Source organism: Ornithorhynchus anatinus, chromosome 18 (assembly GCF_004115215.2).
Source record: "Ornithorhynchus anatinus isolate Pmale09 chromosome 18, mOrnAna1.pri.v4, whole genome shotgun sequence".
Lineage (NCBI taxonomy): Eukaryota > Metazoa > Chordata > Mammalia > Monotremata > Ornithorhynchidae > Ornithorhynchus > Ornithorhynchus anatinus.
This window is the reverse complement of record NC_041745.1, coordinates 11,922,762-11,948,429: the sequence shown is the minus strand read 5'-3', so window position 1 is coordinate 11,948,429 and position 25,668 is coordinate 11,922,762. Positions and strand designations below refer to the sequence as shown.

At 47.3% G+C, this 25,668-nt stretch overlaps 1 protein-coding gene across 5 annotated transcripts in view; it reads right to left on the bottom strand.

The window, feature by feature from the left end:
- Positions 1-25,668, bottom strand: part of CFAP47 (cilia and flagella associated protein 47) — a 262,759-nt gene that overhangs the window by 61,694 nt on the left and 175,397 nt on the right. For 4 of the 5 annotated variants that reach the window (XM_029046522.2, XM_029046519.2, XM_029046520.2 and 1 more), the window contains exons 53-57: positions 25,332-25,439; positions 24,335-24,440; positions 21,989-22,093; positions 19,258-19,414; positions 2,695-2,790 (exon numbers count right to left, since the gene is read on the bottom strand). In XM_029046522.2, the coding sequence (XP_028902355.1) occupies positions 2,695-2,790; positions 19,258-19,414; positions 21,989-22,093; positions 24,335-24,440; positions 25,332-25,439 (572 nt within the window). Of the gene's footprint in view, positions 1-2,694; positions 2,791-13,431; positions 13,572-19,257; positions 19,415-21,988; positions 22,094-24,334; positions 24,441-25,331; positions 25,440-25,668 lie in introns of those variants that run through there. The other variant, XM_016227348.3, reaches the window with a different exon arrangement.

Genomic DNA, 25,668 nt, shown 5'->3' with positions numbered 1-25,668 from the left:
GTTTTCCTCAAGGAGAAAAGTCATTGCCCGAGACCAGAAAATCCCAGAAGATTCAAGACGACAATGTGCGATTAAACGGTAACAGAGGGCGACCCGTAACAGCGATGCAAATCGTCAGTGCTAGGGTATCTTGAAGATTGTTGTTTGTCCTAAGATGATTGAAAGTTTGAACTGAGAAAAGGTGGATGGTACACGTAAGGCAGACTTGAGCAGTTTCTTAGAAACCTTCCCGAACTGGACTCTCATTTCCTCGTCTCCTCCGCCCTCCCGCATCACCCTTGTACTTAGATTTGCTCGCTTTGTCCTCCCCGGCCCCAGCCCCGAAGGACTTAGGCGCTGTGCTTATATATTAAAAAGGTACCATAATAAATAATGGGGATTGAGCTTCACGTGGGACAGCCCGATTACCCTGTATCCACCCCAGAGCTTAGAACGGTGCTCGGCACACAGTAAGCGCGTAACAAGTACCGTAATCAGGTACCGCTAGGCCACTCCGCGTCTGTCCGTCAGTTGGTGCCTCGGATAAGCGCCGCGGGCCGGAATGAATGAATTTGCTGGCCGGGCCGGGACCGTGGGTTGCATTTGGCTCCAACCGTACTGAGCGTCGACGACCACGTTCCACCCTACGGCCTGGTACCCTAGGGCTCACTTGAAAATGTCCCTATTCACTTAATGGCTCACCGGGGCTTACTGTGGGCACGGGGTTTATCTCACTATCATTTTTGTTATAAAGTGTTCGTGTGATTTGGATCGACTGGACTAGGCGAACAGAGGATCGTTAGTGAGCATAACCCATCCGTAAATTGACTGTAAAATGCCTCAAGTTCTGTCAGGAGTGTTGTCTCGAACATACCGCGGGATCTGTGACGCCTTTCTTATCAGTTGGTCACTAGCACGGCCAGTCGTAGCGATTGAGCGCTTACTGTGTGCAGAGCACTGTACTACAAGCTTGAGAGCGTACAACGTCACACCACCCAGTCATTTCCCCTGCCCACCGGCTCACAGTCCAGAGGGCAGCTGTTCACAACCACCTGAAATTCCCTGCTTACTAGAAACTGATTTTAAGCAGTTCATACTAGCTCATCTTGAGATACCAAGGGCCACTGACAAGGACGTAGAAATGCCAGAGAAACAAGTCGGGGGAAAAATTCACTCAGTCCTCTCTGTGTACACAAACCCCGTCTCGGCTCGATTCGTCGCCGCCGTTCTCGTCCGCCCGTCTCCCCCGGTTAGACCGTAAGCCCGTCGAAGGGCAGGGACCTCCTCTACCTGTTGCCGATCTGTCCGTTCCAAGCGCCTAGTCCAGTGCTCTGCGCGTAGGAAGCGCTCGATAAATACCACTGAATGAATGTTTTGAGTGCTGGGCTACGTGCAAGACGAATACAAAAGTTATTTCGGGTTTTCATCTGATGCAGTGTCTTCTTGAATTGCATCCAGTAGGGGGGCAACGGTGAATGGTTTTCATTGTCTTTCAACCATTTTCTCCCTCTCGCCCGTATTCCCCACTGAAACAGAGACCCAGGGCAATCTTTGGATAATATGGGGATTTTCGGGAATGCGGCTTCCACGTCTTAGGAAGATTGCTTTTTCCAAGCAATGGAAACTCCTGGCATCCGCAGTGACTCAGATACAGTGCTCGGCACAATTGAGTAAGCGCTCAATGAATACGGTTGAATGAATACGCTTTCTAGGTCAGCAAAATCCCAAGGCTAGTCTATTTTGGAAATCTGATTTGTGTGCAGGAAAAGGGTAATCTGCCAATTTAGTATGGGAATAGCATGTTATGTTCCCTTTATTTACTAGGAATGTCTCTTATGGTCTAATCTGCTTTAACTTTTAGCTCTTAGGAAAAAAAAAAAAACAAAGCAACGTACCCACTTCGAGAAAAGCAGTGTAGCCTAGTGGAGGGACCGTAGGCCCGGATTCTAATCTCGGCTCCGCCACCTGTCCGCTCTGTGATCCTGGGCAATCCCTCAACTTCTCTGTGCCTCGGTTCCTTCCTTTACCTGTTCAATGGGATTAAATCCTCCTCCCTCCGACGTGGCCCGTGAGCCCGAAGTGAAACAGAGACTCCCTCCGACCTGATGATCTTGTGTCTGTCCCAGCACTCAATGATAATGTTGGTATCTGTTAAGCGCTTACTCGGTGCAGAGCACCGTTGTAAGCGCTGGGGGAGATACAGGGGCATCGGGTCGTCCCACGTGAGGCTCACGGTTCATCCCCATTTTACAGATGCGGTAACTGAGGCTCAGAGAAGTTAAGTGACCCACCCACAGTCACACAGCCGATGTGTGTGAAGCACTTAGAGAAGCAGCGTGGCTCAGGGGCAAGAGCCCGGGCTTTGGAGTCAGAGGTCATGGGTTTGAATCCCGGCTCGGCCGTTTGTCAGCTGTGTGACTTTGGGCGAGTCACTTAACTTCTCGGTGCCTCCTCGTCTGTAAAATGGGGATTAAGACTGTGAGCCCCAGGTGGGGCAACCTGATTCCCCCGTGTCTACCCCAGCGCTTAGAACAGTGCTCTGCACATAGTAAGCGCTTAACGAATACCAACATTATTATTATTATTATTATTATTAAGTGGCAGAGCAGGGATAGCACAGTACCTGGTACATAGTAAGCGCTTACGGAGTACCATTAGGAAAAACAAAAGTGCAACTTCTTGCCGCGGCAGAGTATCAAAAGGGCGTCAGTGTACCTTGCATCTGCTTGAGAGGAAGACAGAAAACAGATTCCTTCGAGACAGAGCGACGCAGGGCGGCAGCATTGAGATGATGCATGATCTGGTCTTGGTCTGTTAAAAAAAAAAAAAAAAAAAAGGGAGAGAGGAAAAATCTTGCTTCACTGCAGTGTCACATTTGAGGAAAATGATTTACCGGAGGTTGAAAATATGACCACAGGCCTTTCGTAATGAGGGAGCTACACAGATGAATGTTTTTTCCAGGTATATTTTGAAGTAGGGGATGACAACTTTTCATTTATTAAAGACCCCTCCAAACAAAGGGCTTCCTAGATAGAGGGAAACACTAAGAAAAGAAAAAAAAAATGAATCATAATAATAATGTTGGAATTTGTTAAGCGCTTACTATGTGCAGAGCACTGTTCTACGCGCTGGGGTAGACACAGGGGAAGCAGGTTGCCCCACCTGGGGCTCGCGGTCTTCATCCCCATTTTACAGATGAGGTAACTGAGGCACAGAGAAGTGAAGCGACTCGCCCACAGTCACACAGCTGACACACGTGGCAGAGCCGGGATTCGATCTCATGACCCCCGACTCCAAAGCCCGGGCTCTTTCCACTGAGCCACGCTGCTTCTCACTGAATGTAGAATCCACGCAGAAATCCTACATCAATTAAAGAATTAAACAGCTATTTCTCACTGTGGAAGCCGGGCTGTGTTGTGTTCCCTGTGTCCTGGAGATTAGGGATTTTACAGTCCCCTCTTCTTCCTACAGTGTGACTTGACATAATAATGTTGGTATTTGTTAAGCGCTTACTATGTGCAGAGCACTGTTCTAAGCGCTGGGGGAGAGACAGGAAAATCAGGTTGTCCCACAGGAGACTCACAGTCAGTCCCCGTTTTCCAGATGAGGGAACTGAGGCCCAGAGAAGTGAAGCGACTCGCCCACGGTCACCCGGCTGACGAGTGGCAGAGCCGGGAGTCGAACCCGTGACCTCTGACTCCAGAGCCCGGGCTCTTTCCACTGAGCCACGCTGCTTCACATCATTATATGGTGGGTCAACCGGTGGTATCCGTCGAGCACTTACTGCGTGCAGAGCACTGTACTAAGTGTTCGGGGTAGGAAGGTACAAGAGAGCTGGTAGACAGGATCCCTGCCCTTGAGGGATTTATAAACCAGGTGTACAGACCGCGTAAATTATGGTTAGGGGAAGCAGCGGAGTGTCTGGATACGTACGTAAGTGTCGTGGGCGTGGGGTGAGTAGCCCCGGGAAGCGGCGTGGAGCGGCGGGTACGGCACGGGCCTGGGAGTCAGAAGGTCGTGGGGTCCGATCCTGGCTCCGCCACTCAGCTGTGCGACCCTGAGCGAGTCACTTCACTCCTCTGTGCCTCGGTTACCTCATCTGAAAACTGGGGATTCGGCCTCTGAGCCCCACCTGGGACAAGGACTGTGCCCAACTGGATTTGCCTGTATCCACGCCAGCAACCTAGTACGGTACCCGACACATAGTGAGCGCTTAACAGACACCGTCATCATCCGGATCGCTGGGTGGCGTGGACCCGACGGCGTCGGCGGCACAGAAGGGAGGGTGACTGAGGTGAGAAAAAGAGGTGTTGGACGTTGGCGACGTCCCCCCAGCATAAATGATTTGAGGCAGTGGAAGAGCACCGTCCCTCGACCTGCCAACCAGTGGGGCTTTTAGCATTTCTGCCTCGGAGCAGGTGGATTCTGGGGAATTCAGCTTATTTGCCCCCTCCCCGGATCTGCTTGCTCTGAACCAAAAGTTTGGGGGGGGCGGGGGGGGCAAAGAAAGGAGAGGCTGGGTAAGGGGTGGTGATCCTCTCGACATACTTTCTCCCTCCAGGTCTTAGAATCACCACAGTCCTGATTCACCGAACCTGAGCCGTGACCTTTCTTTATGGTATTTAAGTGCTCGCTACACGTCGGGCACCGTACTGAACACTGGAATGGATACCAGCTAATCCGGTTGGACACAGTCCACGTCCCACATGGAGCTCACAGTGTTAATCTCCATTGCCTGAACGAGGTAACTGGGGCAAAGGGATGTGACTTGCCCAAGGTCACGCAGCAGACAAGTGGCGGAACAGGCATTAGAACTCGGGTCCTCCGATTTCCAGGCCCACGCTTTAATAATAATAATAGCGATAATAATGTAGGCATTTGTTAAGCACTTATTACTACGTGCCAAGCACCGTCGGGCATAAAAGGTAATCAGATTGTCCCACGCGGGGCTCGGTCTTCATCCCCGTTTTTCAGATGAGGTAGCTGAGGCGGAGAGAAGTTGGGACTTGCCCAAAGTCACACGGCTGATAAGTGGCGGAGCGGGGATTAGAACCCACGACCTCTGACTCCCAAGCGCGGGCCCTTTCCGTCAAGCCACGCTGCTTCTTTAACCCCTGGGCCGCTAAGATCGCAGTTATCGTAGACGTACCGTTGGGTTGACCAGGTGAGAAATACAAATGGCAACAGAACTTCATACAGATTCAACCCGCTGGCGTACGAGAAGCGAGGTTAAGAAGGGGTAAGGAAGTGGGAGGGAGTTTAAGAAGGGGTACAGAAGTAGAAGGGCAAAGATGGGAGAATAAAGCAACATCTGAAGCGGGCTATTCCAACAGAACGCTTTGTGGTGGTTTGGTTTTTTTTTTTCTCCCCCCGGGTACACATCATGCAATAAAGAAGTGAATCCCACTACGTTTTAGCCAAGAGAAAGCTAAATTTAAGCGGTTTATCTGCCGACGGAGTATCCCCTTACAAAATTACAGAAGAGTCACGGTCCTGAGATACCCAGGCCCCTGTTCTTTCCGCCAGGCCGAGCCGCTGCTCCGTCCCGTTGCTCCGAACGAAAAAAATTTGTACCGAGCAACTGATTACAGTGCTCGCGGTCTGCATGGTGCCCCTTCGCGCTCTGTAAGTCAGTGGTATTCACTACCTGCTTGTCGAGTACAGAACGCTGTACTAAGCACTTGGGAGAGTACCGTAGGACAACGTAACGGAGATACTCCCTGCCCACGGTGAATTTACAGCTAGAAGGGGAGACACGTTCCCACCGGGGCAGGGATCGCCACGGGCGAGGAGGCGGATTGTGACGAAGGGCACTGGAGAAGCAGCGTGGCTCAGCGGAAGGAGCCCGGGCTTCCGAGTCAGAGGTCACGGGTCCGACTCCCGGCTGTGTCACGTGTCAGCTTCACTTCTCTTCCCTTGTCGGTGCCTCAGTCGCCTCATCTGGAAAATGGGGAGCCTCCCGTGGGACGACCTCATTACCCTGCGTCTCCCCCAGCGCTTAGAACAGTGCTCTGCATCTAGTAGGCGCTTAAAAAACACCAACGTTATTACAGTGCCCCTTCACGCTCTGTAAGTCAGTGATATTAACCGCTTATCAAGTACGGAACACTGTCCGAAGCACTTGGGAGAGAACGACAGAACAATATAACGGAGACACTCCCTGCCCACGGTGAGCTTACAGCTAGGAGGGGACACGTATTCCCACTGAGGCAGAGATCGCGACGGGCGAGGAGGCGGACTGTGGCGGAGCGCGCTGGAAAACATACGTGCCGTCCTCACCCGGACAGAAGGCCGCCACTGGGAGGAGAGTTCGGGTTTTATAAATCCTAGAACGGTGACCTCTCCACTAGCTCAACAGCGAGCCCGGATATTTATCGGACATCGCCGTGAAATATTCGGTGGAGAGATCCTCTTCCGCCGGGACGGTTTTCCTCCCCGGTACGGAAACCGAGCGCTGTGGTAACGGAGCAATATTTGCTAGATTTCTTGAAGATGCTGCCAAGATATTGCCGTGTGGCGAGATGGCTCTTATCAAATCCAGGCACTGTGGTGGAAGGAATTGACTTCTGAAACCTTTTCCTTGGAAATCGCTTGGCCTGGAGGAGTTTCCTGATTCTTCGAGACTCTTAAGGCAATAGATCGATCACTGTGCATTTCCCATTTGAAACCCTACCACTCTGTTGGGCAGCTGGCGACGATCACAGGTTACTTCTCAGAAATATTCGGCAGCAAAAGGAGTTCACCAGAGTTCTTAGGAGTCTCTGGGGATCTGGGTAAAATCTGGTACCCTAATTATGCCGTATAAAATGGAAAGCGACGGGCTCTGCCTCGCAGTGGCCAGGAAATCGGTCGATCGATGGTATTTATTGAGTATAGACTGTGTGCAGAGCACTGTAGTGAGTTCCTGGAGAGAGCTCTACAAAAGCAGGGTGGCCTAGTGGATAGAGCACTGGCCGGGGAGCCCGGAGGTCATAGGTTCTAATCCCCGCTCCTCCACCTGTCCGCTGTGTGACCCTGGGCAAGTCACCTAGCTACTCTGTGCCTCAGTTCCCTCACCTGTAAAATGGGGAGTAGGACCGCGAGCCCTATCAGGACAGCTTATTGTTGCGTCGTACTCTGCCAAGCGCTGAGTGCAGTGCTCTGCACATAGTAAGCACTCAAGAAACATGATTGAACGAATATACTCTCCCAAGCGCTTAGAACGTAGTAAGCACCTAACAAATACCATTGTTATGATTGTCATTATTATTACTAGTCCCTGCCCACATGGAGCTTATTAGAGAAGCAGCGTGGCTCGGCGGAAAGAGCCCGGGCTTGGGAGTCAGGGGTCATGGGTTCGAATGCCGGCTCGGCCACTTGGCAGCTGTGTGACTGTAGGCATGTCACTTAACTTCTCTGTGCCACAGTGACCTCATCTGGAAAATGGGGATTACCTGTGAGCCTCACGTGGGACGACCCGATGACCCTGTATCTACCCCAGCGCTTAGGACAGTGCTCTGCACGCAGTAAGCGCTTAACAAATACCAACGTTATCGTTATCTTATACTCACGCTCTCTTCGCTGCTTTCTTTTACTTCAGATTGGTAGTTGACTCGATAGTCCAAGATGTACTCAAATGTGCCCAAATTGGTCACGGAACAATATTGAATATTGCTTAAAGAACTGAAATTAAATGATATATCTCCAAAAGTAATATCGTATGGATGTTTAAGCACGCCGGAAAGCATGGTGCTGTTCAAACTTTAATTTGCTAAGAGCATTCAAAACACTCTTACTAGATCGGAGATTCGATCCTCTTTCTTTGATTTTATCGTCCGTGATTTGACATGGGATTTGATTCACGCTGAACTGTCAAGGATTTTTTTCCAAGCCCCGACTGGAGCGGGATTAATATCCGGGCTTTAAAAAGGAGTCCACTTGGTTGGTAGGCAGTGCAAACGATTGTTTAAATCGGTTCAGGGAAAAAGAGAGTCTAGCCGAAGAGTACAGCCATTCATTCATTCATTCACTAGTATTTATTGAGCGCTCACGAGGATGAGAAGCAAGTACCCGGGTAATTAGGTGTTTTCTGAAGGCTAATCTCGGTGCCCCAATATAGCAAAGTCATGTTATCCTACGGGTCAAAGGGCATAAGATTGCCCTCTCTGCATAGTCTTCCTGTCTTGATCTCAAAAGCGATATTCCCAATATAGATAGAAGGATTTCACTCGAGATTTTGCACTTAGATTGGCACCCTTCATTCCCCTCACCCCCGCAGCGCTTTCACGCCTCTCTGTAATTCATTTATTCGTATTAATGCCCGTCTCCCCCTCTAAACTGTCAACTCCTTGTGGGCGGGGAACATCCGTTGCACCGTACTCTCCCAAGCACTCAGTACAGCGCCCTGCCTCCGGCAAATGCTCAGTAAATGCGCTTGGTAAGAGGTACTGGGTTGGTGTTTGGTTCACTGCAGATGAACAAGGAGAAATGGAGAAAGGCTAGCAGTCCTGGTAACTACGAAGGTACCGATACTAGATGCTAATCTAGAGATAATCACCTATTCTGGTAGATTTGAAGGGAGAGCTACCTGGAGGCAGGGGATTAGTCTCATCTGTAAAATGGGGATTAAGACCGTGAGCCCCACGTGGGACAACCCGCTTCCCCTGTGTCTACCCCAGCGCTTGGAACAGTGCTCGGCACATAGGAAGCGCTTAACAGACCCCAGCATTAAGATTAGTTTCACTGAACACTGGATCTGTCCATCAGTGGTATTTAGTGAGCACTTACTGAGTGCAGAGCACTGGACTTTATCAACTGGGAAAGTAAAAGAGAGTAAGTAGACACGATCCCTGCCTTCAAAGACCTCGCAGTCTACCTTCCAAATCTAGGATTCGAAATGAAAACTTGGAATTAGAAACAAAAGTAACGTGTTACGCCACCATGCAGTGCATGTGAAACATAAATATTGAACGTGAAGCGCTACAAAAGCAAATGAACAGGGCTTTGCTCACCTAGTATCGAAAGGATATGACAAATACGTTTTGGATCTGCTCTAAATCATCTCTTATGGCCTTTTGCCTTCGAGTCTGACTAATTTCACTTGATTTCAACTAATGCAGAGAAGTAAAAAATGCAAAATGTGTCCCAGCTAGTGTTCCTAATTTGCCAAAGGTGCTACTAAATTATCTTCTCTTGCTTGTCTTGATTATACATTTCATGCCTGATGATAATACGGTCTCGATTTAACGGTCCTGTTAAATGTACTGTTTTCTAAGCTTACTACATCTAATCTTGCCATTCAAGGATTACTCCTGCCTCTGATGTTTCCAAGTTATACATCTTTATAATTCTCCATCTGCCATATTAATTTTCTTAAAAAGTGAATTGCGGTCTTAAACTCAGTGTGCGTAAAGAGAAGAGTTTAACCATCGTTTCTGCTTCTCGGCTTCTGGAGAAGCAGCATGATCTGGTGGCAAGAGCTCGGGCTTGGGAGTCAGGGGATGTGGGTTCTAATCCCGGCTCTGCCACGTATCTGTTATGTGACCTTGGGCAGGTCACTTAACTTTCCTATCCCTGCACTTGTAAAATGGGGATTAAAAGACTGGGAGCTCCATGTGGGGCAGGGACTTTGTCCAACCTGATTTACCTTGGATTTACCCCAGAACTGAGAACAGTGCTTGGCACACAGTAAACACTTAGCCAATATTATTATTATTATTACGATTACTATTTTTGGTCGGTTAATTCTGTGATACGGCCAATTCGGGAAAATGAGCATTTAATACGTGGGTGCATACCAGCAATATATTTAAATATTGAAATATGGCTAAAAGGCCTGTAGATGTTAAGTGCAATCTCGCCCGTAACTTAATCAACTGCAGAAAGTTCTACATTCTTCTTCTTCAAGGAGGCAGACTTATTCGAAGGTTTCCACAGGGCTCATTTATTTCCTCTGTCAGAGAGTAGCGATTTCTTGGGTTTAATATAATTCAAGAAAATAAAAGGTTTCAGGCTTCAGTGGGACACGTAGCTGGTATTCAGCTCCAGGGATAACAGTAATTAGGCCTCGTTCTGATGTCACTCAGGCGATTGTGTTGCTGGGCAGAATTCAGAAAACTAATGTGTCGATTCAGTTTTAAAATAGATTTCAAATACGGCGGGAACGTCTCCCATTATATATATATATATATATGTGCCCCAGAACATAGATCCTTTCAAAATTATCTTTGTTTTGATTACAAGAGGTTAAATCTTGATCCAGCTATTGTGGCTGGACAGAGGAGGAGAGAGGCTTGTCAGATGTCATTCAAGATAACGCTGCATTAACATTATTTCCCCTAGCACGTAAGAAATCCTCATAGTAACATCTAAATTTATATAACTAAACAGGAGGAAAAGAATCTTCCATCTGGGTGCTTTTATAAATATCTGAATTAATGTCATTTCATCTTTCCGGCACATTTCCACAAATTAACTGGTCAGAAATGCTAAAATCGAAATCATTCTAGATAAGACGCTTCATACCCAACTAGATAGTTTTTTGCCTTTGAAATCGTTTAGAAACTCTAGCTCCAGCCAAGAGAAAGGGAAACCTTTTTCATTAAATGAAAAACAGTAGAAAAAATAGTTCAAAATCAGCAGAGATGCAAGTGTCAGCAAAGGTTGTGATTTATTAGCAACTTACCTAATACCATTATACACACACCCACATACCCATATATGAAGATTCACTGTTTAACCGTAAAACTGAACAACTCTGTTCTCCTCAATGAAAAGAAAAATTATTGTGCTATTTGTTATAATAATAATATTGGTTGTATTTGTTTAGCGCTTACTACGTGCCAGGCCCCGTACTAAGCGCTGGGGTAGATACAAGATCATTAGGTTGGACACAGTCCTGGTCCCACGTGGGGTTCACAGTCTTAATCCCCATTTTACAGATAAGACAGCTGAGGCGCAGAGAAGCTAAATGACTTGCCCAAGGTCGTACAGCAGACAAGTGGCGGAGCGGGATCAGAACCCTGGTCCGTCTGATTCCCAGGCACACGCCGTATGCAGTAGGTCACGCAGCGCGTGCCCTCCAACTGTTATTTGAGAGGTCCTTCAGGGATCCGGGCGGTCCCTTCCCGGCAGGGCCGCGCTATCTCACGAGCTGTACTCGTCGTGGAATGGTATCGGCTTTGCTGATTACTTGGCGGAGGTAGATATGGTTCTCTCCTTTGATTTTCTTTTCTATCTACGTGAACGGATCCTTCCCGACAAGGTTTGGTTTTCCCCCATTTAGCCTTCGGTAAATTAAATTCTAGCTCCCGTGAATACATCGGCTGTCTCTTTGCATTTTCCTCTTCAGTCCCACCATCCGACGCAAGCCTAGAGCAGTCGGTCTCAAAGACGGGCATTTCACTCTCAGTACCGATATTGCAGGGGGAGCTTATTAAACAGCTTGTCGGATGGGGACCGGCGGGAGCCTCTCTGCTTTTCTTCTTAGGTTCACACGGGACTCGTTATGGACGGGGAACCTATCTCCTGACTCAGTGGTGTATTGTACTTGAAAGAACCCGATCACCCGGCCTCCCCCTCCCTCACCCAGCTACTCTCCTGCTGCAACCCAGGCCGCACGCTTCGCTCTTCTGGCGCCGACCTGGTCGCCTGTACCTCGATCTCGTCTGTCTCGCCGCCGACCTCCTTCCCCACGTCCTGCCTCTGGCCCGGAACGCCCTCCCTCTCCCTACGCGACGGACGATGACTCTCCTCCTCTTCAGAGCCTCGCTGAAGGTACGTCTCCTCCGAGAGGCCTTCCCTGACTAAGCCCTCACCTCCCCTTCGTCCACATTCCCTTCCGTATCATCCTTTATTCACCCCCCCACTCCCGACTCCACAGCCCGTATATACGTATCTCTGATTTCATTTATTTCTATCCGTGTCCGTCTCCCCCTCCGGACTCACCGTGGGCAGGGAATGGGTCTGTTACGAGTGCTCGGTACAGTGCCCCTGCACATATCGAGTGCTCGGTACATACGATCGATATAGGGCACAAGGCGGCGTGAAGCTTTCCTCCTCCTCCTCCTCCTCCTCCGTGGTCACTCGAGCTAATGCTGCATTAACGTTGTTATATCGTTGGTCAGAGATGATTCAAAGCTGCCGTCGCCCCCGGCATCGGTCCCCATTTTACCACCGCCCCGGCGACGCGGGGCCCGTGCTTTTTAAATATTTGGGCCGGGGTCCTTGGGGAACCAGCGTGGGACTTGCTAAACGCTTACTACGTGCCAGGCGCCGGACTAGGCTGTGGGGTGGCTACAGGCGAGTCGGGCTGGACGCGGTCCCTGTCCCACGGGGGGCTCACGGTCTCCTCTCCATCTTACAGGTGAGGGAACGGGGACCTGCCCGAGGTCACCACACGGCAAACAAGCGGCGAGCGGGGATTAGAACCCACGACCTCCTGATCCTCGGGCCCGGACTCTGGCCGGGCAACTGCTGGTGCGACTGTTAAGACTCTGAATAGCCCTGAGTGGTGAGGACCTAAAGCTGCAACTCAGTCTAGCCATCCGTGGTATTTCCTGAGCACTTACTCCGTGCAGAGCACTGTACTGAGCGCTAGGGAGGGTATAGTACGATTGAGTTAGGAGGAACGTTCCCCGCCCGCGACGAGCTCACAGTCTAGAGATGGGCTTCCGGCGACTCGTACGGAATCTATTCTTCCTTTTGAGCGTTTTTATCACGTTGGTGTCTGGCTGTTAAGCGCCTACTATGTGCCGACCACTGTTCTGAGCGCTGGGGTAGGCTCAGGCTGTCCCACGTGGGGCTCACGCTTAACCCCCGTTTTACAGATGAGGTAACTGAGGCACCGAGAAGTGACGTGACTTGCCCAAAGAGCCGCGCCGCTTTCGATAGTTCTCCCTTCCTTATGGGCCTGTGGCCATCCTTTCCCTCCCCCCGCCCCCAATTCCTTCTCAGCTCCTGAGCCCCCCCCCCGAAGTGCTGGAACGTTGCCCATCTTTAATCTGTGCCTTTTGCCCAGTGCTTAGGTCAGTGCTTTGCACACAGCACTTACTAAATATTGTACCTCTAGGAAGGCTCGGTGACCTTGTGATTTCCACTATGCAAACGCAGTGTCCCTCCTCCCCCGCCGCTATCTCTCCGTGTGGATTTGATTTCAGTTTGGCTTAGCGCCTTGCAGAGGAACAGCGAATTCCCCCGAGGTGGGCTTTTTAACGGGAGACAACGGTGAAGCAGACTGCACTTTGGCCTCTGGGAAGAGCCCGGGCTTAGGGAGTCGGAGGTCACGGGTTCGAATCGCCGCTCTGCCCCTTGTCAGCTGTGTGACCGTGGGCGAGTCGCTTCACTCCTCTGGGCCTCAGTGACCTCATCTGTCGAATGGGGATGAAGACCGTGAGCCTCACGTGGGACACCCTCCAGCGCTTAGAACGGTGCTCTGCGCATAGTCAGCGCTTAACAGATGCCAACATTATCATCGTCGTCATTATTATTATTATTGTTCGCTTCCTTCTCGGGTTAGCCGCTGACTGGTCGTGTGCAATAACTGACTGGTTCAAGTGGATGGAATCCATTGTGTTCTCGGCCATTTGGCGCTTTAAGGTGAAGAGTTTGCATATCTGTGAGGAGACAATTACCGGTCGGTAGGTGAGACCTTTGGAATCATCCTTATTAACAGGATTTAGAGGGCAGTTGTTCACGATGGTACTTCATATCGTGATCGTTATTATTATTATTACTAATGAGGGTAAGATCAAGGGTCTACGTTAAGCACTTGGGATGTGCCAAAGACTCGGGTAATAATAATGTTGGTATTTGTTAAGCGCTCACTCTGTGCAGAGCACTGTTCTAAGCGCCGGGGGAGATACCGGGGCATCGGGTCGTCCCACGGGAGGCTCGCAGCTAATCCCCATTTTACCGATGAGGTCACTGAGGCCCAGAGAAGCGAAGTGACTCGCCCACAGTCACGCAGCTGCCAGGTGGCAGAGCGGGGAGTCGAACCCGTGACCTCGGACTCTCCGGAGCCCGGGCTCTTGCCACTGAGCCGCGCCGCTTCCCCCGAATGAAGACATAAGAATGTAAGATACCTTCCGTTCGGATTGGGACACAATCCCTATCCCACCAGGGATTCTCAATCTCGAGGTAGAGCTGGAACATAATCCCCATTTCACAGATGAGGAAACTGAGGCTCGGAAATGATAAATGACTTGCTCGAGGTCACGGGGCAGGCCAGTGGCAGAAGTGGGATTAGAACCCAGGACTCCTGGTCTCCTTCCACTAGGTCAAGCTGCCGCTTCTCGGTCACCCTTCTCTGTGCCTCAGTTACCTCATCTGGAAAATGGGGATTAAGTCCGTGAGCCCCACGGGGGAAACCTGATTACCTTGTATCTCCCCCAGCACTTAGAACAGTTCTTGGCACATAGTAAGGGCTTAACAAATACCGTCATCATTGTCATTATCATTATCATCATTATTATTAAGCACTGGAAGAAAGTACTCAGGTGGGAATTTAAACATGCCCCGTGTCCTATCTATATCTCCCTGGGATTCGTTTCAAGTTTCGTAAGGCCGCCGATACCTGTTCTGAAATGCCGAGGCGATAGGTGGTCGTCACGGTACTTGGTTTCATCCTCGGTGATTTAGAACGGTAATTAACGCAAGCCGAAAAGCATCCTAAATTGCCAAATAATTTTATTTCCTCTATTACAGCTATTAAGATTATAATTACATTTTTCTAAAGGAGAAATACAATCCTGGAGATCACTCCGGGATGAAGTTACGCGGCACTCTATCGGCTATTAGGGCTAAGCCTTCTCAAGCCGTAACTGCTCGAGAGATTCATTTGAGATTAAGCCATTGACGGAGCTCTTCGGAAATCGAGCGTTCAAATACATGGCATTTTAAGACGGTTAGTGGTTTGAGTCATTCAGTGAATCGAGGTTTAAAGACAGGTGTCCGTTAACTCAAGTCACAAAGCAGGCTCAACCCGAAGGAAGCCTGGATTTTTGCTGTGACGGATTTTGCGCTTACTTCCTGAGCCGGGAAGATCTACCTGACTACTTGCATGCAAATAATTTTAGGGTCTGATTAAAGAAAAGACAGTTTTCGATGAAAACAGTTCCGTTAAGCCTCCTCACCCAAATTGGAGCGAATCAGAAGGAACAGAAATAGGCGCAAAACAATCTGTACACTTAAAGTATGGAATCCCACACTTCGTTTCGTAAATTTCTAAAATTCATTTCATGATACCGGTTTATGTTCCCATGATTTCTTTCAGCTGAAAATTTCAGATTTCCTTCCAACTGTTTCCTGAATAATTGCTAGAACCTTCCTGTGAGGTAAGAAATCCAAGTAGGGACACTGAATTTCTTGTAAATGGTGGGGAAAAAAAATTTCAACACAAGGCATGTGTGTATGTTTATATCTATCTATAGATATTTATATAGATTGAGCTATCTATTTAGATACATGCCTATATGTATCTAGATTGATCAATCTAAATATCTATTTATATAGATATATAGCTATCTAAAAAAAATTTCAACACAAGGCGTGTGCGTGTTTTTATATGTAGATAGATATCTATAGATATCTATCTAAATATATAGATATTTATCTAGATTGATCTATTTAGATACACGTCTATGTGTATCTAGATTGATCGATCGATATCTATAGCTATGGCATTTTTAAGTGCTTACTATGGGCTAGGCACTGTATTCAGCACCGGGGAAGATACAAGCTAATCAGGTTGGACACAGTCCACGTCCCACAGTCTTAATCCCCATTTTACAGATTGGGCAACTGAGGTACAGAGAAGCTAAGTGACTTGCCCCAGGTCACACAGCTGGCAAGAGGTGGAGGTGGAATTAGAACCCAGCTCCTCTGACTACCAGGCCCGTGACTAGGCCATGGAAAAAATAGTGAAAAAAAACTCATACAACATCTAAACAGTTCACCATTTGCCGGGTTTTCTGACAGGATCAACCAGTCGTATTGACCGAGCGCTTACTATGAGCAGAGCCCCGTACTGAGCACTTGGGAGAGTACGATATGATGAGAGTTGATAGGTTCCCCGCCTACGAGGAGCTTACAGTCTAGGGGAAGCGGCGTGGCCCAGTGGAAAGGGCCCGGGCTCGGGAGTCAGAGGTCGTGAGTTCGACTCCCGGCTCTGCTGCTTGTCAGCTGTGTGACTGTGGGCTAGTGCCTCAGTTACCTCATCTGGAAAATGGGGGATTAACCGTGAGCCTCACGCGGGACAACCCGATTACGCTGTAGCTACCCCAGCGCTAAGAACGGTGCTCTGCGCATATAGTAAGCGCTTAACAAATACCAACATTATTATTACTGTTAGAGAGATGTCCTAACTGGAACCTCTTCAGCCCCATCACCGACTCCACCAATATCGATACGTACACCCGGTCTTTTTTTAGGGATTAAGACATCAGCCCTGTGAGGGATGGGGATTTTGCCAAACCATCCTGCATCGTACCCGCACTGAGCGTGGCTCAGTGGAGAGAGCCCGGGCTTGGGAGTCAGGGGGCATGGGTTCGGATCCCGGCTCCGCCCCCTGTCAGCTGTGTGACTGTGGGCAAGTCGCTTCACTTCTCTGTGCCGCAGTTACCTCCTCTGGAAAATGGGGATTAACCGTGAGGCTCACGTGGGACGACCTGATTACCCCGTTCCTACCCCGGCGCTTAGAACAGTGCTCTGCACATAGGAAGCGCTTAAATACCAACATTATCTATAGTTTTTCCACACTAATGACTGTCTTTCTCCCCCCTCTAGCCTGCAAGCTCGTGGTGGGCGAGGAAGACGTCGCCCGCCTCCCTTGTACTCTCCCGGCTGGTTAGTGCGATGCTCTACGGACGGTAGGGGCTCAGAAGATGCCCTTGAGCGGGGTTCAGTGCTCCTTTCGGATCCTTGCAGTTAGGTTTCCTCTTATTTATCCCTGCTGTTTTAACAGGCGAGAAGCAGCCTGGATAGCGCACGGGCCGGGGAGCCAGAAGGTCACGGGTTCTAATCCCGGCTCTGCCGCTTGTCTGCCGTGTGACCTGGGTAAGTCACTTCACGTCTCTGGCGTCAGTTTGCTCATCTGTAAAATGGGGATTGAGACGGAGAGCCCCATGTGGGATACAGCAGGAATGTGTCCAACCCAGCGCTCAGTACAGTGCCTGGCACATCGTAAGCGCTCAACGGATACCGTAATTATTTTAACAAGATTTCAAGATGGGAGACGACGTGGCCAACAGGAAATAGCATGGGGGACAGGAGGCCTGGATTTTATTCCCAGCTCTGCTTGGGCCTGCTGTGTGACTTCAGGCAGTGTGCCTCAGTTTCCTCATCAGGAAAATGGGGTTTGATATCTGCTCGACAAGGCAAACGACCCCACAAAACTAATCTGTTCAACCTGTACTATTTGTGGGAGAAGTCGAGACCAGGCTGTAGCGATTGGAACTACTTTATTTTCTGTCTTCTCAAGTTAATTCCGGTCCTTCTCTGATTAAACTCTGATGAATATTGGGCTCATACATATTAACCGTGCTTTACCAGTGTCTCCCGGGATTCAACGCTTCGGCAGAGCCGACCTTAGTCTTTTCACGGGCTCTAACGTATTTGACTTGGACTGGAATTTCTGATTCTCACTGAACGTACGATTGTCTATTTCTCATTTAACTGGAAGGATGAGATATAAGGGTGGGGGGGGGGGGGGGCGGGGGTGTACACAGATGTATCTCTATATATATTTATTTTTATATTGACATTTTTGTATTTAAGGGCTTATTATGTGCCAGGCACTGTACTAAGCCAAATGGGTAATAATAATGTTGGTATCTGTGTGCAGAGCATTGTTCTAAGCGCCGGGGTAATCGGGTTGTCCCCCGTGAGGCTCACGGTCTTAATCCCCATTTTACAGAGGAGGTCACTGAGGCACCGAGAAGTGAAGCGACTTGCCCACAGTCACACAGCTGACACGGGGCGGAGCCGGGATCCGAACCCATGACCTCTGACTCCCAAGCCCGGGCTCTTTCCACCGAGCCACGCTCAGTGCGGGTAGATGCAGGATAGTTTGGCAAAACCCCCATCCCTCATAGGGCCGATGTCTTAATCCCTATTTTAAACACTTGAAGGAGCATGGCCTAGCGGGTTGAGCATGGGCCTCCGAGTCATAATGACCTGAGTTCTAATCCTGACTCCACCACTTGTCTGCCGTACGGCCCTGGGCAAGTCTCTTCAATTCGCTGTGCCTCAGCGCCCTCATCTGTAAAACGGGGTTAAGCTTGTGAGCCCCATTTGGGCCGGGGACTGTGTCCAGCCCAATCACCTTGTATCTACCCCAGTGTTTAGTACAGTGCAAGTGCTTCACCAATACCACAATTATTGTTATTTTATAGTTGAGATAACTGAGGCACAGAGAAGTGAAGTGACCTGAACAAGGTCACACAGCAGACAAGTAGCAGAAGAGCGATTAGAACATAGGTCCTCTTACTCCCAGGGCCCTGCTCTCTCTAGTAGCCCCGGTGCTACCGTGGAAGACACATAACTGGGGACATAATTGGTGGGATATTTTTGGTGTTGTGTATCTAAACCCTACTATGTAAAGACTCTAAGGAGAAGGTGTCGTAAACACTCTCCTCCCGAACACAGAAATGCAGCAGTAGGTAGAGCCAGTGGTGAATGAAAAAATTAATTTCTGAACCTGTCCTAAACTACACCTTTGATTTTCTATTCACTAATAACCTTTTGCCTGGTATTTCCACTGACCGTAATACAAGGAAATGTGGTATAATACTGATGATGGTATTCGTTAAGTCCTTACCCATGTGCCAGGGACCTGGTTAAGCGCCGGAGTGGATACAAGCAAATTCAGGTGGACACAGTCCCTGTTCCATGTGGGGCTCACAATCTCAATCACCATTTTCCAGATGAGGTAACTGAGGCCCAGAGAAGCAAAGGGCACACAGCAGACAAGCGGCAGAGGGGGGATTAGAACTCAGGACCGTCGGCCAGGCTTGCGCTCTATCCACTACGCCAGGCTGCTTCCCATTTGGCAGAAACGACCGTATCTGTAATTTTTTTTTTGGAATGTCCACCTCCCGGTCTAGATGGAAACTCCCTGAGGACAGAAATCACTTCTACCAGTTATCGTATTTGTACTTCCTAAACGCTGAGTTCGGTGCTCTGCACACACATTAAGTGCTCAAAATACCCCTGACCGATAAATACACACGTCTGAAAACCATTTGAAATTACAGATCCGCGGATACAGCGCATTGGTGTCTTTCCTGTAACGGAGAGAATTACCTGTCAACAGCACGTCGACGAGAACATTTTCTAGGGTGGGATTTCTGAACGAAATGATGACAGAAGAGTGATGACCGACGCGCGAGCTAATGCTGGCTGGTTCCATGGGCTGGGGAATTAGACCGACTCCGGACAGGTAAAATATCCATTCTTTAAACTGCAGAAGAAAGTAGATGTTTCACATTTTAGGAAATTAACTGTTTGGGGACCTACTTCAGGAGATTTACAACGCTCGTACCCTGCGTTGGTCGCCTAAATATTTTTGCATATCTCCATGTTCATGATCTAATTTCTGTTCCCGTACAACGTTCTACTCACTGTAAATTCTGTTGCACTCTGTTTTCCGACTAGAGTTGCCAAGATCAAATCCTCAATTCATTTCAGAGGACATACGGAACAAACTGAAACTGAAACCTTATTATAAAACCTGATTTTTCACATTTGAATTAATACATAAAACAAAGAATGTTAAGTGTCTCAAGTACAAATGAAATGAGCTCATATAATCACCTCTCACTCGCAACGGGTGTCTATAATAATGCACTTTCAATAAGAACATCAGTTATTTCAAGCAGTTTGGTTGAGTTTTGGGTTTTCTAAAGCATCTCAAGCTTGTTTCCCAAAGGAATCCTCAAACACTGAGGTGAACAAAATATTGTGATAATGTACCAAAACAATACTGGCTATGAGACCAAATCACCCCAATATTGCAAAGGTTAGATGAGCTACAAAAGTTAGCTCATCCTTGCCAAAGTTGGGAGAGAAAAGCTGTGTTTCCTTAAGCGTCCAAATATTTCTTATTCCCCTCATTCGGCTCGGGATTTGGGGATTCTTTTATACTTTACCATTTAATGAGACTGATCCACTACCGAGCACCGTAGCGTTAGAAAACTCGGATCCGGCAGGCGGCTCTCTAAAACCGATGTCCCAGCTTTCCTTAAAAATACCTAGCTGGCATTATACTGGGTACACCAAGCAATTAAATTGGCAAATTGTAGAAAAGTCACAAGGTGAGAGAAAATCAGTGTCTCAATCTTGGACTTTCTCTTTCAGAAAAAAAGCTGAAATCTCTAAGGATCCAGATGGACTCTTTCTGAAAGGTAAGAGAAGCTAGAGGTTGAGTTAAATCTCATTTGCCCACGGAACACACCACGAGAGGCTGCTAAGCTGGCTGGGAATCAGACGTACATCCTCCAGACACAGATAGAAATGATTCCAGCCCCATGCTGTGTTTTTAAAAGTCACATCAATTTTCACTATTATACTTTCATTTCTGCTACTGGGATATTTCGGTAAAAGAGAGCCAAGCTAATCAAAGAAAAACCAGGTGAAGAAGAGCCACTGCTTGGGATAGGATTTAGGCCACACCTAAGCAAATAAAAATCCCAGTCATGGCTCATTTAGCCATGGCTTTGCTTCCCACTTCCAGACCTCTGTTCAAATAGCCTCAAAACAGTAATAATAATGATGGTATTTGTTAAGCGCTTCCTATGTGCCAAGCACTGTCATCTCACGGTATTTCATATGTTGCTCTAGTAAAAGAAACAACCAGTATATTATACCCTATATCCCATATTATAGACCCCACATTATATACCCGACATTGTCCGGTATCATAGATGAGAAGTAGCATGAAGGGCCTGGGGGTTAGAGTTTGAAGAACAGTGCTTGGCCCATAGTAAGCGCTTAAAAAACCCCATCATCCTTCTAATCCCAGCTCTGCTATTTGTCTGCTGGGTGAATTTAGGCAAGCCATTTCACATGGGGCCTCAGTTACCTCATCTGCAAAATGGGGATTAAATCCTACTCCCTGGTACTTTTGGCTGTGAGCCCTACGTGGGATAGGGACCCTGTCCATCAGAATTAACTTTTATCTACCCCAGCGGTTAGAACAGTGCTTGCCACAGAGTAAGCACCTAAATCCATTATTATCATTATTACTACCCTACATTAATTTCTCACCATTCAGCACAGATGAGCAACTTGAAACTCTTAAGGGCTTATCCCCTAAGCACTAATTTTATATTAACACGCTACTCAGTGATGAGGTGGCTTAGAATATCAGTTTAGTTGCATTTTGTTGTTTAAACCAAGGGAGGGGGAAAAAAAAATAATGACTTTAAGGTGAAAATTTATTCCAAAGTCCTAGACGTAGGAGAAAAAAAATCTGAAATAGCTTTCAAAAGACGCACTGATTACCAATAAATCTGTACACATGTACAATATCTGTTCTGTTTCCTTTTAAAAAATTTCCACCCAATTACCGCCTTACAATGTTCTGGCATACATCTGGAAAGTCTAGTCGGAATTATATAAAAGGGATGAAAAGAGCAAAAGAAAACCACAAAGGCTGAAAAGGTCGAACAATCTGGACAAAATGACCGAAAGGATGTTATTGATTAAGGCAGAGCTCTAGACAAAACCCTGGAAATTTTCCACTTGCTAATGGTCGATTCACAAACCGACATCAAGGTTGAAAAAGGAAATGTCACATTTGTTCTCTTTTGTCCTGAAGGTATCAAAATATCACGAGCAAAATTGAAAGACTATCCTGTAGTTGTCATGATCACGTTATACTTTCCTATACTCTGGGCCTCCAATTAGGAGCAGAAAACCAATATCCAGATTCACGTGGACAGCCAAAGAAAGTTGGCAAGAAAACGTGAATGTAAAGGGGCATTCGGTCACTTGATTTCACGGCGCTCGGGATATAAAATAGACGGTATCATACTTGCGGGCATTTGAAGATGACCGCAGTCTGGTGATTAGCTTTGCCCAGGGCCGAAGGGCAAAACCGAACAGGGACTTCTGTGGTGGAACGAGGAGGCACAATCAGCTGTTCAGACAAGAAAGCAAAAGAGGGGGAAAAAAAAAAAAAAAATCAATCCTTTTGTTTGAGCCTGTTTGTTTTGTGTGCGCTTCTATCGACGTTGTTGATGTTTACGTGATTAATGTGTCCCACCCTCAGCATGCCTGGACTGCTAAGGCAGATAAAGCATACTGCAGTAAACAGTATTTAGTCATAGCACGTTTCTTCCTGAGGCACTAACAATACCGTGTCACCAAAGGCTCTTTAAAGGGAGCTGAGTTTCGTAAAGCTCTCACGACCCTGACGAAAAGAATATTACTTTTCCTTCTAATCACAGAGCTGGTGGTTCACCTCACGTCCCTTTGCCAATCGCCACCAAAGTCAATTTTCAGTGCAGCGGAATCAAAAGAAATGAACTGGATCCAACAGGAAACAGTGAATGCTTTCAACCTAAGTGCTAAGAGTACTTCTGTCCCCCTCCCTACCACGTACAATGGCTTGGAATAAATGAGGTTGGTAGAAATACTTGCTGTTGAACCACACTGGTTTGCTTCACAATCGTTATCTCTAGAAGGATGGACGGAATGTTATGAAAAATATGTGTAACTGCAGTTCTGTCAAGTAACAGCCAAAATACATGTTCAATTTCTGTACATATCCGTAATTTAATAGACTGCAAGCCCAGGTCTACCAACTCTGTCGTATTGGACTTTCTCACATGCTCAGACACTGCTTCGTGACCTCGGGCAAATCGCTTCACTTCTCCTAACTGCCTCAGTTACCTCATCTGTAAAATGAGGATTAAGACTGTGAGCCCCACGTGAGATGGGGACCGGGTCCGACCTGATTAGCTAGTGCTTACCCCAGTGCTTAGAACAGCGATTAACACATAGTTAGCACTTAAAATATCATCATTATTGATTCATTCATTCATTCATATACAGTGGGAAGTGTTTCCCGAGCAGCCACAGAGAGATGAATACTGGAAAAATAAAGCCCTTTACATACCCTAACATTTTAAAATGATAAACTTTGAAATATGCATCTTAAAAAAAAAATCCCGCTAGCATATATATTTAGCTATCCTTCATGTTCAGAGTTACCACTCCGGATGGTGAGGTCACATGCAGGTGGGTATGCGTCGCTGAGACCACCTTTTTAACACTGTGCCTGTGAAAATCAGGTTAAGTGCCTGGGCGTTTTGTCATTAAATGCACCTGCTTAGGAACCAAAGACATTATTACCTGTCTCTTCTTCCATCTATCAATCAATCTGTAGTAATAACAGAGCACTGTACTGGTTGGGCGAGTACAATAGAGTACAATAAACAGACAAGTGATTATTAATTTTCATTGTACTGTACAGTGCTTTACCCACAGTAAGTGCTCAATAAAGGCATCCCACTCCAACATCTATACATGTAGCCCGATACTCTGCTAGTTTCCTTATCTATAATTCATTTTAATGGCCGTCTTGCCCCTCAAGACGCCTCGTAAATTGGTACTATGTCCTTCTAACAGCTCGACTGTATTCTCTCCCAGGCACCTAGAACAGTGCTCAGCCCACAGAAAGCGCTCAATAAATACCACTGATTGAAGGGGGTGGTGTCCTAAGCCAAGGAGAGAGCACGAACGAGGGGATTTGGCTCAGGAGAACCGACAGGATAGAATGGAAGAGTAGGAGGTGAGCCTCGAGGCAAACTGTGGAGAGTTTTTGCTGGACGGAAGAGAGGAGCCATTGGAGACTTTTGAGGAACGAGTGTGTCAAGTGAGGCCAACTACCATGGGTTCTTCCAAGCGTCTCGTTGCTACTGTCGGAAACAGAATACTGACCCGATAACGCAAGGTTGATGTCCATAACAATCAATGGTATTGAGTGCTTACTATGTGCTGAGCACTGTACTCAGCGCTCAAATAAATACAGTGCTATTTAGAGATTGACTGGAAATGTAAAAATGTCTAAAGAAGGCTTCGCTTTGATTAGTAAACCTTTAAATGGTTACACCATATCCCAACATCCCATTTTGTTACAAAGGTAAAATGGTTTTTCCCCCATCACCACCCCCCACAGAATCATAAATCATTATTGTTGTTATTTTAAGTGCTTAGTACAGTGCTTCGCACACAGTAAGCACTCAATAACTACAACTGAATGAATGAATGCCATCATTTCTTGACGGAGAGCAGACTGTCTAGGATTGTGCTAGGCATTAGGACCTTTATTTAGTGCTTATCAAAGGAAGGGCATTTATTTTCTGAATAAACTTACCTTCTGCTTGATTTCTACCAAAAAATTCCCAGGATTACTATTGACAAATTCCAATTCTAGGGTTTCATGTGTACGATTAACCAAGGGAATCATCTGAACAACCCACCTGAAGAAAGAAAACATAGTTGAGGACCTATGAGTGACTGACTACCTCTTGTATTGTTCAAGAAATTCAGGACACTTACCAGTCTCCCCCAAAGAAAAACCGAGCTGACATGCAGTAATACTTTACCGCATTAAATAGCTTCTATTTAACTTCAACTTTCACATTATATTCCACCATTCCGTCTGCGATTCTGTTGTAAATTCTGTTTTAGAACCAAATCTGGCATGTTATTTTTAAAACGGTCCAATTCAACCCAAAGATTGAATGGCAGAAATCTATCCAGCGTTATATACTTACTGTTCACAAACCTAACAAAGTTACCAGGCTCTAAACCAATAAACTGTGGTCTAGTGGAAACAAGTCATGACTGGGATTGTGGACAGAGCACGGGCCTGGGGTTCTAATTCCGGCTCCGCCACTTTCATTCGATTGTATTTATTGAGCGCTTACTGTGTGCAGAGCAATGTACTAAGCATTTGGGAGAGTACGATATAACAATAAAGTGACAAATTCCCTGCCCACCACAAGCTTGTACCTCTCTGCTGAGGGTCCTGGGGCAGACAACTTAAATTCTCTGTGCTTGTTAGTTCATCTGTAAAATGGGGATTAAGACTATGAGCCCCACGTGGGATAGGGATTGTGTCCAACTTGATTAGCGCGGGGTGGAAAACCTTCTTTACCCGCCCCACCACTTCAACATTTACTTATCCACCAAGAAATTTATGTACGAAGTAAATCTGAATCTGGGGTTTTTGGAAGCTATTTTAAAGGCAAATTGATAAAGCCACCTCTCTGGCTTCACCCACCCTCCCAGGAGGGCTTCTATTATAAATTAAAGTTGTGTGATGTCTTAGCAGAATTTGAAGGTATTGGACGTGTCACCCTACTTACTTTCCAAGATCACATTGTAACTCTGGCATTTTCATTGGGGTTGGCTTCTTAGCGGTCAGTTTCAGTGCATACCAGAATTCTCCAACCACGTCTGACTGGAAAATGATACTGCAGGAATAGAACAATTGAAAGTGAGGCCAGGTTTAATCTATCCCACCGCTCTGCGGATTTACCCAAAGAAAAAGTAGATGTATTCTACGCCTCTCCCATTTGTGAGCTCCAAATGGGATAGGGACTGTGTTCAACCCGATGAACCTGTATCTACCCAAGCTCTTAGAACGGTGCTTGACACATGGTAAGATCTTAACAAACTAAGCGTCATTAGGAATAGAAATTT